The sequence below is a fragment of the Falco rusticolus genome, chromosome 9, assembly GCF_015220075.1.
Source record: "Falco rusticolus isolate bFalRus1 chromosome 9, bFalRus1.pri, whole genome shotgun sequence".
Lineage (NCBI taxonomy): Eukaryota > Metazoa > Chordata > Aves > Falconiformes > Falconidae > Falco > Falco rusticolus.
Genome location: NC_051195.1, coordinates 25,857,211 through 25,874,024, shown reverse-complemented (window position 1 = coordinate 25,874,024; position 16,814 = coordinate 25,857,211). Strand labels below are relative to the sequence as shown.

Sequence of the window (16,814 nt, the reverse complement as noted above, 5' to 3'; positions counted from 1 at the left end):
AAATCTTTCTGAAAAATAAAAAAATAAAGATGGATCTGCTAAACTAAGACCTGCTACATGCCACTGACTGAAGCTTCTGCAGGAGCAGCAGTATGAAAGCAGCTCAACTTGCTTGCCTGAAGGTGGAAATTTTTGCTGCAGTAAAGTTCTTTGGGGATCTCCTGGTGAGAGAATAAGTTTTTAGCAAAATCTGAAAAACACTCTGGTTGCAAGAATATTGGTTTGATATTGAAAATTACATCTCTTGTCATTTCCCTGCATGGAAGGACATTTCTGAAAGTTCCTAGTCTGCATTGGTTGACAATTTCTTAAGGCAAATACTACAGAGACCAACTCGGAGTAATACACCACTTGATCTGCTGTTTATAAACAGGGGAAAACTGGTGATGAATACACCTGTAGATGGCAGCTTGCCTTGCAGTGACCACAGGATGACTGAGCTCAGGATCTTGAGGAAGGATACAAGTTAAACAGCAGTTAAGATTCTGAACTTCAGGAGATGAGACTCCAGCTTGTTTAAGCAACTGCTAGTCAGGTTTCCTAAGGAGGCTATCATTAGAAAAAGTTACATAGGAGAGCTGGCCATTTTCTTTCTTTTTTTTTTCCCTTTTTTTTTTTTTAATAAGAAAATTTATTCAGACCTCAATTTATTTAGACCTAACTAGCCCACTGCACAGAGAATTTTTTTCAGAAGAACTGCTTAGCGCACCATCTTCCTAATTAATATGCAAAACCAGAGCATATTAGAAGTGGTAAAAAGGATGGGAAACCAAAGGATATAAAATCACTGCTCTGGCACTTAGGGACAGAATTAGGAAGGCCAAAGCCCAGCCACTGCTAAAACTGATGAGGGACATAAAGGCATTCTGCAAGTAGACTAGTAGCTGAAAGAGGGACAAAATGAGGGTCTGTCAATGAATGAGAGACACAACTTAAGAATAGATTATATAGACAGGTCTGAAGTCCTCAATATCTTTCTTGCCTTGGTATTCACAGGCAGAGCCCGATCCCAGATTTCCATGCATACCAGCACGATTTGGGAAAGACAGGGACGACCAGCAGTCCGGAAGCCCCAGGTTAGGGCCTTCTGAGAAAAGCTGGATGTATTCACATGTGTAGGCCAGGTAACACTCACTAAGCTGAAAGCTTATCACCATAATAATGGTGATTATAGGAGGTGCTCGAAGACTGGAAAAGGGTAGTGTGTTATGCCCACCTTTAATAAAGATGGCCCAGGTAACTACAGCTGAACAGTCCCACCTAGCTCCCTGGAAAGATGGCAGATCATGTCACAACCTTTGGAACCAATTTCCAACGACATGAGGGACAAAAATGCCATCAGGAATAGGCAACACTGATTGACCAAAGGCAAATCATGGTTGAGGCTTGTAGGTGATCTAGTAACAGCCTATACCATTTGAATAGCAGTTACAGGAGTGACAGAGCCCAGCTCTTCCTGGTAGTGTCAAATAGTATCAACAAGGAGCAATGGTCACAAGTTGTTGTTTGGTAGGACATACAGAAAAACTTCTTCATGAGGTAAATAGCATAGCAGCAGACATGGTTACTGAGAGAGGCTGTGGAGACTCCATGCTTAGGAATTTGTAACTCATCTGCACAGAGCCATGCTTTGACCTGGTATAGTGTTGGCAACTAACCTGACTCATGCATGAAGTTGGCCTCGACAACCTCTGGATGCCTCTTCCAACCAACATTTCTATGATTGTGTAAACAGTCTGATATTTCTTTAGACATTAAAGAATGTTCCTTAGGATAGTTTATTTCCCAAGCTTTGTAAGTACACACTGTACTAAACAGCAGAGTGACTCAGGAGACAGATGATGGGACGTACCTTTTACCTCACATCTAGCCTGCTTCAACCAGTAGTTCTTAAACATCCTTGACAACTGTGTAATGCACTAGAAAAAAAGGTCTGTCTTTATCAGACAAAACTATTCTGTTGCAAATAGCAAAAGATAAATGAAGTACTGAATTTGCAGAATAATTATTTTGCAGTAATATAAGCATTTCCTTCCCAACAGAGATAGGAAACTTTGTACTGCTGATGCCCAAGTTGCACTTACTCTTCTCAGTAAATGGTGGAGTTGTCTAACATTTCCAAAATCCCATCAGAAACATCTCTTTTTAATAAGGCACACATTTCTCAGAGCAGAACTTTACTACTTAACATTTTTCAGCAACACAGAAGATGTGAATTAACCACTAACTGATTTGGTTACTACTGATGACAGTAGTTCCTCTATGATCACTAGAGAACATCTATGTCAACACACATTTTTTGCCTTGTCCAGAGTAATACACTGCACTCCCAGAACCTAATGAATTAATGCGGCTTCTTAAACCACCAATATCTACAATTTTTGATCATTTGTGCAACACTATTTTGAATTATGGCAATTAGTAGTAAAAGACAAATACCAAAGGACAGTCAAAATCTTATTTTGTGGTAACTATTTGGATATGACTGAAGAACCATGCCTGTACTTCAGGGGGAAAATAAGAAGTTTAAATATTTTCTAAAAGCCAAAGTGTAAAATAATTTATCAGGGTATCTTCCTGAATTCTGCTGCATACAGATCACTTTTTCCTCTACAGACAAAAGACTTCCATGTCACCACTTGAAGTTTTTCATTTTCCTTCCCATCATTGTAACCGTTGCATTTTAGCAACTAAACTTTGCTTTAAAGAAACACCACCTTCTTTCCTGCAGTTCTGCTTAATGACCCAGATACATGGCAGCTTTTCTTGGAGGAGACCTGTGCAACTATATGGCAGCTCAGTTGAATTCATGTGCCCTAATCTGGGGACTAGGCAGTAACAGAGCTGTCTCAGTGAAGAGCTCACAATCTACAAGGGAACAAAAGAAACAGATGCTGCTGAGAAAAAAATCGCTCCTTCTGCCATTATTTTTTTGTAATGGGAGTGAAAGTAAATAAACAAATAAACTATCTAAACAGAAAGATACCGTAATAATAATAAAAAAATTCCTAAGTCTGAGCTGATTTATGATGCCACCTTTTTGCCCTCACCCCAACCTTTTAAAAGCTACTACTGTCATTAAACTTCCACCATAAAAGAGTTAACCAATGCTGGATTTTTTCCATTTTCTTTAAAGGGAAGGATAATTTAATAACAGCTAACATCTCTCTCCCTCCTGTTTTATTTCAAGTTCTTATAAGGACACTGCTTAACTTCGTGCCTCCTGAACTTAACTTCCCTTACCAACTTAGCCAAAACAGCAAAGTAATACCACAAAACACATTATAACCCTTAGATGATATTAGACTTGGAAAAAGTCAGGTCAACATTATTTCTTCTCAAAACCTAAATTATTATAATGGCAAACCATATTATCTTTGTACTATGAATACCATAGAGGAATGACATGTTTTAACTCTCTATGAGCTTGATACACCAGGGATGTAACATCATAATGTAACAATTAACAGTGAAGACAATAACAACCGCATGAACAACGCTACACAGAAATGACAGGAAATGCTAAGACAAGGCTTTTAACTGATATTTATTAAAGGTTTAAAAATGGGGAATCTAGTGGAAAACACAGAGTTCCCCTTGCTATTAGAATAATTCACAATTTATTTGGAAAGATAGCAAATCTCAAAAAAGTTCAAGCAAACTATCTTCTACTTGGGAATAACTGTAAAAAACAAACAAAAAAAATTTTAAAAAATCAAGTAGTTAGGCAACTTAGCTTGTGGAAGTGAACTGACTGAGTTGGACAGGATCACTCATACATTTAATATAATTCATACACACCAATGCGTTTGAAGTATTAGGAGCATAAGACAACCTGAATAATTTTTCTCAAGTCACTTTCATTCAAAGAGATCAACTCCCTAAATAAATGTTTTGCTTTCAAGTCCTTCTATGCATCGTGCCGTGGGACACATTACAGAGAGCCGTGAGCCAGTACTGACCAAACTGGTGTATGCATCACGCACACCACCAACAGATACATCGGCCTAAGTTTCAAAGGCATAGTTATGTTATCAAAATACCGCACTCAACCTAACGATCTTACTTGTGATCAGCCAGACCAGTGATACATGTTCGGTGCTAGAGCCAGCACAATCACCACTAGCTTGGGGGAAAGTAAAGGGGTATCTTTACCCTGCAAAGTGTTAAGCACAGTTGATGTGCCCCCAAGACAAGTCAGATGGCAGACCAGTGTCAAGGAAACCCCACCAGGAACTACGTATCATTTCACGCCACAATTCAGCAGTAAACAAAAACTGGGACAGAAGTCATGTCAAACATGTTAACGCTTCAAGGAAGTGGAAATACTTTGCAAAGTACTACTTACAGGTATGGAGGCACTCTGTCACTGTGGTTGGCTTGATGAGATAGCCTTTGCAGATATAGCAGGTAATATGAGGATTGAAATCTTTCACCAAGTGCCTCCTCTGAGTAGCCATTCGTGGGGTAGGAAACGCTGGCAGAGTGCTCGGGGCCAGAGGAGCGAGTCTGAGTGGCGTCGGTGCCCGCGGTTCACGGGAGCTGTGGCGCTGCTCTGTGCAGCTGGACTTCTCCAGGCATTTGCTCCCAACTCCGGAGGTCTCACAGGGACATGGCTCATAACTCCTGCTCCCGGGCCAGGCGAGTCATTCTCCTACCTGCAACACACGCGGGAAGAGAGGAGCATAAACCCGGCCGCACGGCGACATGCCCCGGCGGACCAGCGTCGCCATCAACTTGGCAGGGGCACGCGGGTGACATTCCCGTAGGAGCGGCTGCGCGCCCCGTGGCCGGGGTCCGAAGCAGCGCGGCCGCCCGACGGCTCGGGCCGCTGGAGCAGCTGCGGGGCGCCGCGGGGCGGCGGTGACAGGTGCGGGGCGGCGGTGACAGGTGCGGGCCGCTGCCCAGCCCCGGCGGGCTCCGCGGCCGCCCCGCCGCCCGCCCCGGCCCGCAGGCCTCGGAGGCCCCCGCGGGGAGGAGCGCTCCCCGCCGTCCCGGGAGCCCGCCGGCAAGCGAGGGCGGCGGGCGGGGCGGCGCGGCGCTGCCCGGGCGCTCCCCGCCGCCCGCCCGACTCGCGGCCGCCCCCGCCTCCCCGCACCTGCGGCGCCTCCCGCCCCCGCCTCGGCCCCCGCCGTACCTGGCGCAGCCCGGCGGGCGCCCACCGAAAGAGAAAGGGGAACGGCGTGCGCCTGCCCCCGCTCCAGCCCTCCCTCCTGCGCTCCCCGCCAGGCTGCCGCGGCCGGTCCCAGAGCGGGCGGGCGGGACGGGCGCGCAGGCGCTGCTCCCCGGCCGAGCCCTGCTGCGCCACGGCCCGCAGCGCCGCTCCGGGGCGGGAGCGGCTGGGAGCCCCTGCGCGGCCCCGGGCAGCGGGGCGGGGGGCAGCGCGGCGGGGGTGCTGCCGGCCGCAGGTGAGCGCAGCAGTGGCCGCCGCGCAGCCCGCGCCCCCGGCCCGGCGCTCGCCCCGCTTCGGCCCTTAGGCCGTTCCTTGAGGGCAGCTTCATCTCCTGCCCGCGGAGGGGTGACACTTCCACCCGCCCTCCCACCCCACGAGAGGACACGCTAAGCCAAGGGGCCACGTCAGGCCCAGAGCCCGCAAGCAGCTACACGCGTTCCGCACGGGCTGCCCTGGGCCGGCACCGGTGGGCCAGCGAACCGTTAAGCCCCGGTGAAAGCTGCCCCCGTGGTGCAACGCACCTGCTGTTTGCTCCCGCTATCCACAGAAATGCACCGTATGACCAGGAAATTATCCATCAAACTAAAGTTGCCTTAATGGTATTTTTCAATTGCACTACTTTAGAAAATTTTCTTTTGCGCTCCTTTTAACTATGATAACAGAAACACAGGGCGGCATTTAGTATCTGCTGCAATACTGCCACTGCTAGGTCTTTGCTTTTCCATTCTGCGTTTGGAACAGACCCTCATTTTGCACTAGCCCTCCTGTGCAGTCTCCCCTCTCATCCCAGGGTACATACTGCAACGGCAGAAGGCTCTAATAACTTAGGCCTGCTCCTACCGTCCACTCCTACTTCTGGAATATTTCCCCTCCAGTAGATCTCAATTTACATCAATTCATTTCCCAGGCTGAGTCAGGTGCATTAAAAACTGTTACAGTTAAAGTTACAGTGCAGTGGTGAATGCATGATAAACCTGGCATGCAGTAATTCAACAGAACTACATAGTTTTTCCTGATAAAATATCCATCTTGTATGAGATTCTTTCTCCACAACACAAACAAAAGTCTGTGAAGCTAAAAATCCTTCCAAGCAGCACATGGTATAGTTTAACAAAACATTGTATTTCGATGGTTTTGACCTTCTATTGTTAACCATTGTTTGCATTATTATACCATAAAGCGCACGCTGCCAAGTCAAAGGTGAGAGAACACCAAACTCTAATATATAAAGTAGACAGCATAGACTATATATGCCTCATGGGAATATTTGCATTAGCAGTCACATTCTGTTGGTTTAGCAGAAGTTGACATTTTTCAGAATGAGCATGAGCGTGGCTCTGCCTGAATGTAGACTAAGCATGACACAGCATTATTAAACTTATATACATGCATTTAAAACAAGCGACTGCTGATGCTTTCCTGGTTGTTTCAAAATGACTGGGCCTGGTAAGACCTGTAAACTGGATTTCAAGTGAAATTTCAAAGCATAATTTACGCAGTGTCCCTACTGGGGGGGTGTGATGAATTCTAAACAAATTTATCAGCTAGGCTCATGTTTACATAATAAAGGATGCACACTGTTCTATTCAAGCACATTAAAAACACAAGTTACATAATTTATTATGCTGTGTAGCCCATACGGTAATAACTGAACAGCAGTTGTGACACTTGCAAACACACACAACTAGTATATCCCCACAAGCCATACTGAAGTCCCTCTTTTGAGGAATACCAGTCCCATGCCAGGTAAGTGGCAGTGTACCATGACAAATTTTTGCCTCATCTCTGCAGCATAGGAGCTTGGCCCTGCTAGTATGAGATGCTGAGTGCCCTTAATTCTCACTGAACGCAAAGCTGAGGCATTCAGCACCTTTCAAGACCACAACATACAGAACAAATAAGCAGCACTATAGAAGCACCTCTCATTCCATCCTCAGAGGAAACGAGTATAACAAAGATCCTTAAATACTTACTCCTACTTTAAATCATGAGGAAGCAAATTGTTAATAAATGCTTATGAATTAATTACAATTCCAAAAGTAGTTAACTCCTAGCATTGCATGCAACAGGTTCATTTAAAAATATAGGGCCTTTAAGTAATGTGAGCGTTTTGATTTACTTATAGCAGTTAAATAACAGGATTTGAATCAAAGAAGGTGGTCATTTTCGTATTATGAGACAAAATGAATTAACAAAATAAACTGAGCTAGTCAGAGTAAATATATATCATGTATTAGTGACAGCAAACGTTGTGTGACAGAGAGGGTGATTATAGCCCTCAAGTCTGTGATGAAAATACAGCTGCTATCATTTTTCCATGTTTCTTAAACTTCTGACTTTCCTATTAACCGACTCGTACTTGGCAGTTCTCAGAGTTGTCCTCTAACACAGTTCTTTCTTTTAAAACTAAATCCTTTTTTACATAAATGAGCTTGTCTAACACATAGAAAAGAAAGACTGCTTTCTAAGCATTACAAAAGTAGATGAGTACTTTGTTGAAATGGCCAAAGAACTACTGGATCATCTACTGTGAGAGTAATTCTTTACATTTAATATGAATAAAATGTATCTTTTTAAAGGAACAGCCAGGATAAGTAAGAACTTGTGAACTCTAAGCATTTAATTAATTTTACTTGACGCAGCTCCAACATTTTTGAAAAATACGAATGTTTGATGTCAGTTCTCAAGTAAATTCCAGAGAGAAAATAAACATTTGTCAATACAGCCAAGTTGTCAGTAGCATTTAAAATGAGCGAATAATTCTAATCCAGCAAGTAGATCCACATGAGTACAACCTTACAGCCCCTATAGAGCCACACCGGAGTCGGTTTTCTAGGCAAGTCTCCAATTACCCTGCAGTTATCCTTAGAGTTACTTTTATTTTGTAGATGGAAGAATTACTGGGGCACACCTGGACTAGGAAAATACTGGGGGGGGGAAAATCCCTCTTTTCTTAATAGGCATTGCGGAGCAATCTGAATGGTATTTAAAGGGAAGCCACAGTATTCACCTTCTCTGAGCACTGAGTCTCTAGGGATCTAATGGAAATGCCATTTAATGACTTCCAAAATCTTGAAAACTTTGCAGAATTGCTTAGATTGGAAGAGACCTGCTGCAATCATCTAATCCAACACCTGTGCTCAAGCAGGGTCAGCTAACACAGGTTGTCCAGGACTGTGTCCAGTTGGGTTTTGAATATCTCCACAGACGGGGACTTCATCACTTCTCTGGGCAATGTGTTTCAGTTTTACCCACCCTCATAGTAAAGAGATGTCTCCTTGTGATTAGATGGGATTTCCTATGTTTCAGTTTGTGCCCATTATCCCTTGTCCTGTCAGTGGGCACTACTGAGAACAGTTTGACTTCCTCATCTTCATTCCCTCCCATCAAGTATTTGTACATGCTGGTAAGATCCCTCCAACGCCTGCTTTTCTGCCAGCTGAGCAGTTCCTGCACTCTCAGCATCTCCTTATACAAGCAATGCTCCAGTCCCTTAATCATCTTTGTGGCCCTGTCCTGGACTCACTTCATTTCTTTTTTGCACTGAGATGCCCAGAACTGGACACAGCACTCCAGATGTCGCCTCATCAGTGCTGAACAGAGGTAAGGTCACTTCTGTCAAAGTGCTGGCAAATCATTTGAAATTACTGCATATTTACTCAGGTATGAAAAATAGACCAGACAGAACCACTTTTGGATCTTTTATTTCCAGTGTTAAATTTCCACTCAAAATAGGTCTAATGTTAAAATGAAATCAGATTGCTCAGGGCTTTATCTAAATAAAGTTTGAATATATCCAATGATGGCAATTCTACAGCCTCTCTGGGCAACCTGTCTCAACCCTTGGCAATCCTCATCATGGATTTTTTCCCTTAGGTCCAGTTGGAATTGCCCTTGCTACATCTTGGGTACTTTCCCATTTATATGAATAATTTACTAGCAGTAAGTAAACTTAACTCTTACTGTCATTATTACTGTCTTTGCCATTATCTTGGGATCATGCATCATATTTCTTTGCTTTTTAGGCAAAGAGCAGTAACATTGTTTATTGTATAAACAATATGACTATGCTCAGTGTGAAGACTGTCCTGGACTTGATAGGAAACAATAGGAATTAAGTTACTCTTATCCCCATCTCTTATTTGTGAAAATGACAAGCAATGAGGTTTTGCATTTCTACAGTGAGGGTTTTTCTTCATCCCTACTGAGCTCTGTATAAGATGCTGTATATTAAGCACTCTGGGATATAAATATAGCATTTCTTTATGCTTACTCTTCTTTTGTAGTCTAAAGTAAAGTAGCAAAGCAGGTTGCAAAATGCTAACATCTGTATTATGCTATTGACAAGTAAGTAAACAGGACAAATGCGTTCAAGATACATTTAAAGAGTAAGGTAAAATGGTGTCACAAAGTGTTCCAACTTTGTTGAACTAATTTGAAGCCAACTTTAAAAAGAATTTTTTAAAGGAAGTTCCTACAGGTTTTATAATAATTGACTGCTAGTAAAGGAGAGCGAATCAAATTAGCGCCTCTACTAAGGGAAAGATGAGCAGATCTGTATTGTTAAACATTTCCTTGGCACACTGTAACACTGTCTCATTCCAGCTAGAGAAACAGAAAACATGTAAGGAGCAGGGCCATAGCAGTGGGAGAGGGAGATTGTCACTGCAAGGAAAAAAAATCACAACTGTGAAATAAAATTGACTAGAAATTGACACAAGGATGAAGGAGACAACTGAACTTCAGCCACTTGTATGCAGAGATTGAAGTGAAAAAATAGCTGGTTTAGAACATATTATTAGCTGACCATTGAACACACTGAGGGAAAATCTTGTGACCAGCTTGACATACCTCCCTGTGAATAACAGATTTAAGAACTGTGGTTACAGTCTTCAGGTATATTGCAAATTTAAAAATACCAATCTATCACAGCAGAAATAAAATTATTCAGCTGAAAGAAGCTGTAGATTTAAGAATTATGTGTGATGGACATATTTTTTAAAAGTATTTTCCTTGTGTTGCCTCTATTATTTTGTCACTGTTTTGTATTTCAGTTTTGAACAATAGTTTTAATAGGCATGATTGCATGCATCAGACACAAACATATCAAGAAACTTCCCAGAGGAAGTGGGACAAACTTCTAAAATATTAGTGACCAAATTCTCTATTCAGTTACTTTAGTGTCCAACAGTGAACTGTGATCAGCTGTTGCTTTCTGTTTGGTGGGTTTTGTTAAGCACAGTAAAGGTACAGTATAAGCTGCCATGTCGCCAAGATGATTCTTCACGTATGAATAACCTAATTGACATTACTCTGGCTTCAAAGGCAAAAATTCATCATTATGGCATAAAGCCTTGCATTGTGCCACAATTTTTTTTCTTCTTCATACATAATTGATTTTTGGTGCCATGGTGAAGTGGGATTTGCCTTTGAATCACCAGAGATTGTTCACAGGGAGTGATGCAACAGCAGGAAGCATACAAGATGTGCAATCAAGAGGCTTCTGTGCCCCCATTTGCCTGTGTGCTTGGCCTCAAAACAATGTTCTGTGGTGGAGTTAGGACCTGTGGGCAACTAAAATACCTCAGACTCTCCTGCTTTTGTCTTATGGAACACTGTAGTTTCCACGCACTTTGGTCTCCTGTACTACATTGCCTTTAGTTTTTTATAGGGTATTGAAAAAAATGTTTCGAGGTTCGTGGTATGTTCTGTAGGCTGAAATGGAGTAGCCGTTATTTCACAGTTGCCTCCAATTGTGGGGAACCACAGAGAATGACCGCAGTAGTTTTTTACAGTCCTCTGCTTTATATAAATTTACAGCAATTCTGTATAAGTACTTAAGAGCAAGGAATGGTCACAGATTTTGGTAACAGCTTAAAAAAGCCACAAATTTGAAACAACCCACCTTGGTTCTAAATCAGCTGCTCTCCACGCACCACAAAGATCTTGCATCTTCAGAATCACATTTTTGATCTCTGGCCAGTTATTTCATGTCCACTGCATAGTTTGTTAGTCTTTCTATGAACTCATGGAAATCACTCCTGTGTTGCCATTTCTATTATTGTGTAATCTCTAATACTTCTTAACTACTTTACCTCTATTGCTATCTGATTACGTGCTTCGGCCTGTTCAGTATCCTTTTACGCTGCTCTCTAGAATAATATCACCTGCTTATTCTGTGGCTTCTACAGAAAAACTTTACTCAGGAATTAATGCTATTTCAAGTCTTCCTGCTACTACACAATGGAAAAAGAGAAATCAATCAGTGACAATCAAAGCCACATTGTCAGAAAAAATCCAGTGGTGTAACATGCAGAGGCCAGCCTGAATACAGCTGTTGTCTGCATGGGCAAGACTATGTCTCCTCCACAGATTTCCAGGATCTGCTGGTCATGGGCCAAACACTCTTCCAGCTCTATGTATGTATCCTTCTAGGGGAAAAGTACCTCTATACCAGTACAATCATAGGTTTCAAGTTTTCTAATCGGATCTCAGTGAAGTCTTTGCTTTTCCAGAAGACATTCTAATGACTATTTGCTATAATTCAATTACTTATTTTCTTTTAATCCTTGTTTCTGTCAGCATTATATTGTTTCTCCCATGCTATACTGCATTTTCTTTATATATATATAAAATATATTTTTCCACTCTTCTCCTGTAAATATCAAAGCCACTTTCATCAATGTATATAGCTCAACTACATAATAATGTGAAGTGTTCAAATAATTTTATAAGAGTGTAATTTTTCAGTCTCTGGGAAATGGAAAACAAACTGTAACAACCTTCCAATGACTCCTGCTAAAATTGTTACTAACAGATTTTGTTTCTTACAGTTGAAAACTAGCCGGAATGCAAATCAAATTGTATCACACATGTCAAACAGCTTCACAATTATGCAATCAACTTGCACTGCAAATTAAAAACAAGACTTGCTACTAGATCTTAAGTCAAAACAAATTTAAAACTCCAGTAAGCTCAGCAAAAGCAATCCTCAAGAAATCTACTCATGCCTGTTATGATGGCAGAACCAGCAAACAAAGAGGCTTGAAAGGAAATAGGAAAGTAGCAACCAAATTGCCTCATCTTTTACAAGACAAATTAATGACATTCACAATGTCTCAGGGAGTTAACTACCCTACTTCAATCGATTTTCAACAGGAGTTCTGTTTCCAGCTCTCACAAGAATAAAACCTTTAACTTAATAACACAATGTTGGATGGACTCCATTTCATTTGAACTGCATGGGAAGACTCTCATTCATGGGAACCATCACTTTGTCTGCGAATTAAAACAGGAGGCTTCATTGGAGGAAATAAAAAATAGATAGTTGTGAATTTCATTTTTAACTTGTAAAATAAATAATGGTTTTTCTGGATAAATTAAGAGAAAATAGGGGGCAGACCAATATACTCTAACCTTAGCTTCACATCCTCATATGATCTTTTTTGACAGCAATTTAGTGTATATATATAAAAAAAAAGTCAAATTGTGTGCAGCAGTGTGTTCCACATGATCCAATCCATCCAATCATATGACTCTAGTCACTGCTGAATTTGGCCTACTGAGTTAGATAAAAGGCATTGTCTCCATCTTACTCTAAGAATAAGCAAAACCAGAAATTATTTATGCATTCTGGATGGTCATAACAGTTCACATTAACAAAGAGAGTCACCCCAAATAACACTTTACTGAAAGCATGATCTTGAAATGCTAGTAATTTTTATCCAACATACTAATGGAAAAAGTTTAAGTAAAACTGATACATTTAATTGATTCTTCATGTAAATAACATGCCAGTTTTGGGAGAGACAAGCTCAGGATTCTAGCCAGAAGCTATTCTTAAGTGAACAATCACTCCTCAGCCCGTAACTTGGCATCATATGCCAGTTCTGCAGTCACATTAGCTTGTGAAGTTGACTGCTGGTTTCCCAACTTTAGTCCCATGACTGCAGTAGATCAGCAACGTTTTCATTAAGTGGTGCCTGTGTCTAACATTATCATCACTGAGTATTTGAAAAGGAAAGATGTATAAAACACTTCTCAATATGCAAAAAAAAATACTGAATTTTTTTTGCAATTCCAAAATCACGGCCTTCAGACTCTGCCTGCATGTAAACAGCATGTTCTGGGTTGATATGCATTTAATTAGACTGAGCACAAAATCAACAAAAAGCTGTGAGACTACGTTTACCATCCCTGCATATTGAGCTTCCTTGTCGTAATGCCTGGAAGTCTGGGTTCAGCACAGTACTTACAAGATCACGTGCATTTTAGCTGAGTAGGCTATGGCGGTTTGGACTGTCTTTCTCGGCTCTGGACAGAGCAGGGCTGAGTCCCTCCCACAATCCTGCTTTTAAAAAGCTGTACTGTCTGCAGAAGTTCGTTCTCACATTACTAACTTGTCCAGTCTCATCAGCTAGACAAGATCATGAACTCGTTTGCTAGAAAATTCTGCATGAACAAAATGACAGCAATAACTGTAGGGAGTACTTTAGGAGATTACATGGTTTTGAGTCTAAGAAATCAGTTCCTAAGCACAGTAACACAGGCAAAGCCCTTCTAGATATGATTTTGTCTGGATAAAACAAAATAATATCTGTTTTGGTCCTTAAATATCTAATGGCACTTACTGAAAAGGTCTGATAAATGCTCAGACTGGATTGTTTTATTACAATTCTTGCTTTATGTTTAGAAAAACAGATCTTTATTTCCTCTTTAAAAAGCTGTCATTTAGCAAGAATCACATTTTTGCTAAATCCACTACATTCTCCTGCAGGGGTATCTATACTTAAATGGAATTGAACTGTGTTTATATTTAATATTTAGGCCCTGATTCTACAAACACTACCATTCGTGCCTCGCTGTGCATGCCCATAGTCCATGCAAATCTACAGTCCAGCTCACTAAAGCAGGTAGCTGACTATTCACTTGCATCACGCTTAGGAAGTCCATGCAGCAGTGTACACATGTATGTAAGTCACCTCCTTATATTTTATAAAGGTCTATAAAATAAGCAGAGAGCATGCACCATTCTTTAGTATTTATTCATACCTCACTGCTATTTCTAATTTGTATTGCAAGAGTTCCAAATCCTATAGTCATTGTCAAACACTAAGAGACGAGATTTATCTCATATACAGTACCTCAGCTTGAGGTTGCCTGCTGCCTCTTATTTTCTTTTTAACAGTGTCAACACATTAAAAAAAAACCAACAAAAAACAACCAAACACCAAAACAAAAGCCCCCCATCAAACAACCAAAACCTGTCCAAACCTTTTCACTTTCAAAATTTTTCACGATTGGTACTGAACCAAGCTGCCTGTTAAATACATTTCAAGAATGTTTTTCTAAAATGACAAACTGTTGTAAAGATACTATACAGTATCTGACCTTTCTATATTAGTGCAACCTGTATACACCTTGCTGAGGTTTTTTACATGTGACTATTTTCTTCAGTGCTGTGATAAGTTTAGGTTCTGGAGGGTTAAAGCAAAGTTTCACCTATCAATTTACATGGCAAATCTCACTCCACTCCCTCATCTAATATCCTTGGTATGCTTTTAAGAATAAAAGGCATAATACTCTTAAAATTATTTCCCAAATGCATAGATGGAATATGAATTTTTGACAAGGTATTTGGCTTATGAGAACTTGTTGATACATTTAACACATAGCCTCCTCCTATCATCATCATGCTGTCTACTTAACAATTCACATTTAAATATAAGACCTTAGTTGCCACAGCTCAGTAGGAATAAAATTAAGGAGATTTACATTTTCCTGCTGAGAAATCTGCAATGTCGTCTAGTGTTTTATCCTTGTGTCTTTTAAACTTGTCAGAAACACTGGTGCCATCATAACCCTCCATCAGTCAGCAACTAATGTATGTATTTCAGGGCAATGCCTTCCACTAAGCAGCAACTTATCAAAACCATGAGAGAAACCATTTGTTACAAAATATATCAAAAAGAGGTACCTTCGAACATAGACTGCCAATTTACAACTTTATCCGATATAAAATCTATGGTACAAACTTCTTCATTGTATCTGCGTCTCTCTGCATTTGTACTAGTGAAGCAATCCCCCCCACCTTCCTTTAAAAAAAAATAAAATTAGTGAATAATGTAAAAAATGCAAACCCATTTAAAAAGCCCTCAAAGTGAGGTATTGAAACTGCTTCCTAATAATCCAAATTCACATTAGTGTCCCTCATTCAATAAGGACAAATAAACTTTATTTATAATAAGGACATATAATAAATTTTAGTACAAAGAGACTTAATAATATTCCTGAAAACTACAACTTTTGGTACAGTTAATGTTGTGCTAACAAAACCACATAACAAAGCTTGTTATGAAGAAGAGAAATGGAAAGTATACAGAAAAGTATACAGAAAGTATACAGTATATAGAGTACATACAGTCATTTTTTGATGAAGGAAAAAGTAGCTCCATAGTTTGTCTCGAGTCTAGGACCCCCCACCCAAATCTTTAGAAACATAATTTTTACTTAGTAACAAGGTCAATATTATTAATTTTAGAGCAAATATCCTCACTATGAACATGACCTTTCAATGATGTCCATTGATGTCCAAATCACTGGCACTGATGTAAACAGGAGCCAATTTAAACAGCGCTTAGTGCTCAAAGAGTAATAAACTTGTAACCACTTATAGTATTCTTGGAATTCATTTAGCATAGACAAAAAATCATGAAGATCCATACTTCTTTGGTAAGTGTCTCTTCTTCAAAACCACAGAACACAGTAACATTAATCAGACAAGATGCAAATATTGACAATAAAGAGTGAAAGGTAACTGCTATTCTACCACATAATTTTCTCAGTTTACGATTTTATCGTACAAAGTGCTTGAAGAGCCACTAAAATGATTAAGGGATTGGAGCATCTGTCATATGAGGAGAGGCTGAGAGAACTGAGATTATTTAGCCTTGCTCAGGGGGGTTCTTATCAATGTGTATAAATAACTGACAGGGGAAGTAATACAGAGCAAGAGACTTCTCAGTATCATCCAGTGATAGGACTAGAGGCAGCAGACACCAACTGAAATATGGGAACCCCCCTTTAAACATAAGGAAAAAAAATCCACTGTGAGGGTGGACAAACACCGGAATTATTTGCTTTGGTGAGGCTGTGGAGTCTCCACCCTTGGCAATTTGTCTAGTTGACCCTGCTTTGACTAGAGGGGCTGGACTAGACAAATGCACAACGAGATGGACTGAAAAGTGGCTGAACTGCTCGTCTCAAATGGTTATGATCAGCAACACGAAGTCCAGCCGGAGGGCAGTCACAACTGGGTACCCCAAGGGTGGATAGTGGGGCCAGTACGGCCTAACAACATCATTGATGACCTGGTGATGGGACAGAGTGCATACTCTGCAATTTTTCAGATGATGTAACGTTGAGAGCAGTAGTTAATACACCAGATGGTTGTGCCACCACTCACAGAGACCACAAGAGGCTTGAGAAATGGGCCTTCAGGAGTCTTACAAAGTTCACCAAGGGCAAGTGCGAAGTCTGTGCTTGCAAGGAATAGCCCCTGCACCAGTACATGCTGACTGACAGGCTCAAAAGCAGGTTTGCAGAAGAAAACCTGGATTTCCTGGTGGACATGAAATTAAAC

General features: G+C 40.9%; 1 protein-coding gene across 6 annotated transcripts in view; it reads right to left on the bottom strand.

Annotated features, from left to right (window-relative positions):
• The window catches only part of PCGF5 (polycomb group ring finger 5), a 100,462-nt gene that overhangs the window by 31,069 nt on the left and 52,579 nt on the right, over window positions 1-16,814 (bottom strand). For 5 of the 6 annotated variants that reach the window (XM_037399438.1, XM_037399439.1, XM_037399437.1 and 2 more), the window contains exon 3: window positions 4,349-4,658. In XM_037399438.1, the coding sequence (XP_037255335.1) occupies window positions 4,349-4,460 (112 nt within the window). In that variant the 5' untranslated portion in view covers window positions 4,461-4,658. Of the gene's footprint in view, window positions 1-4,348; window positions 4,659-5,137; window positions 5,313-16,814 lie in introns of those variants that run through there. The other variant, XM_037399440.1, reaches the window with a different exon arrangement.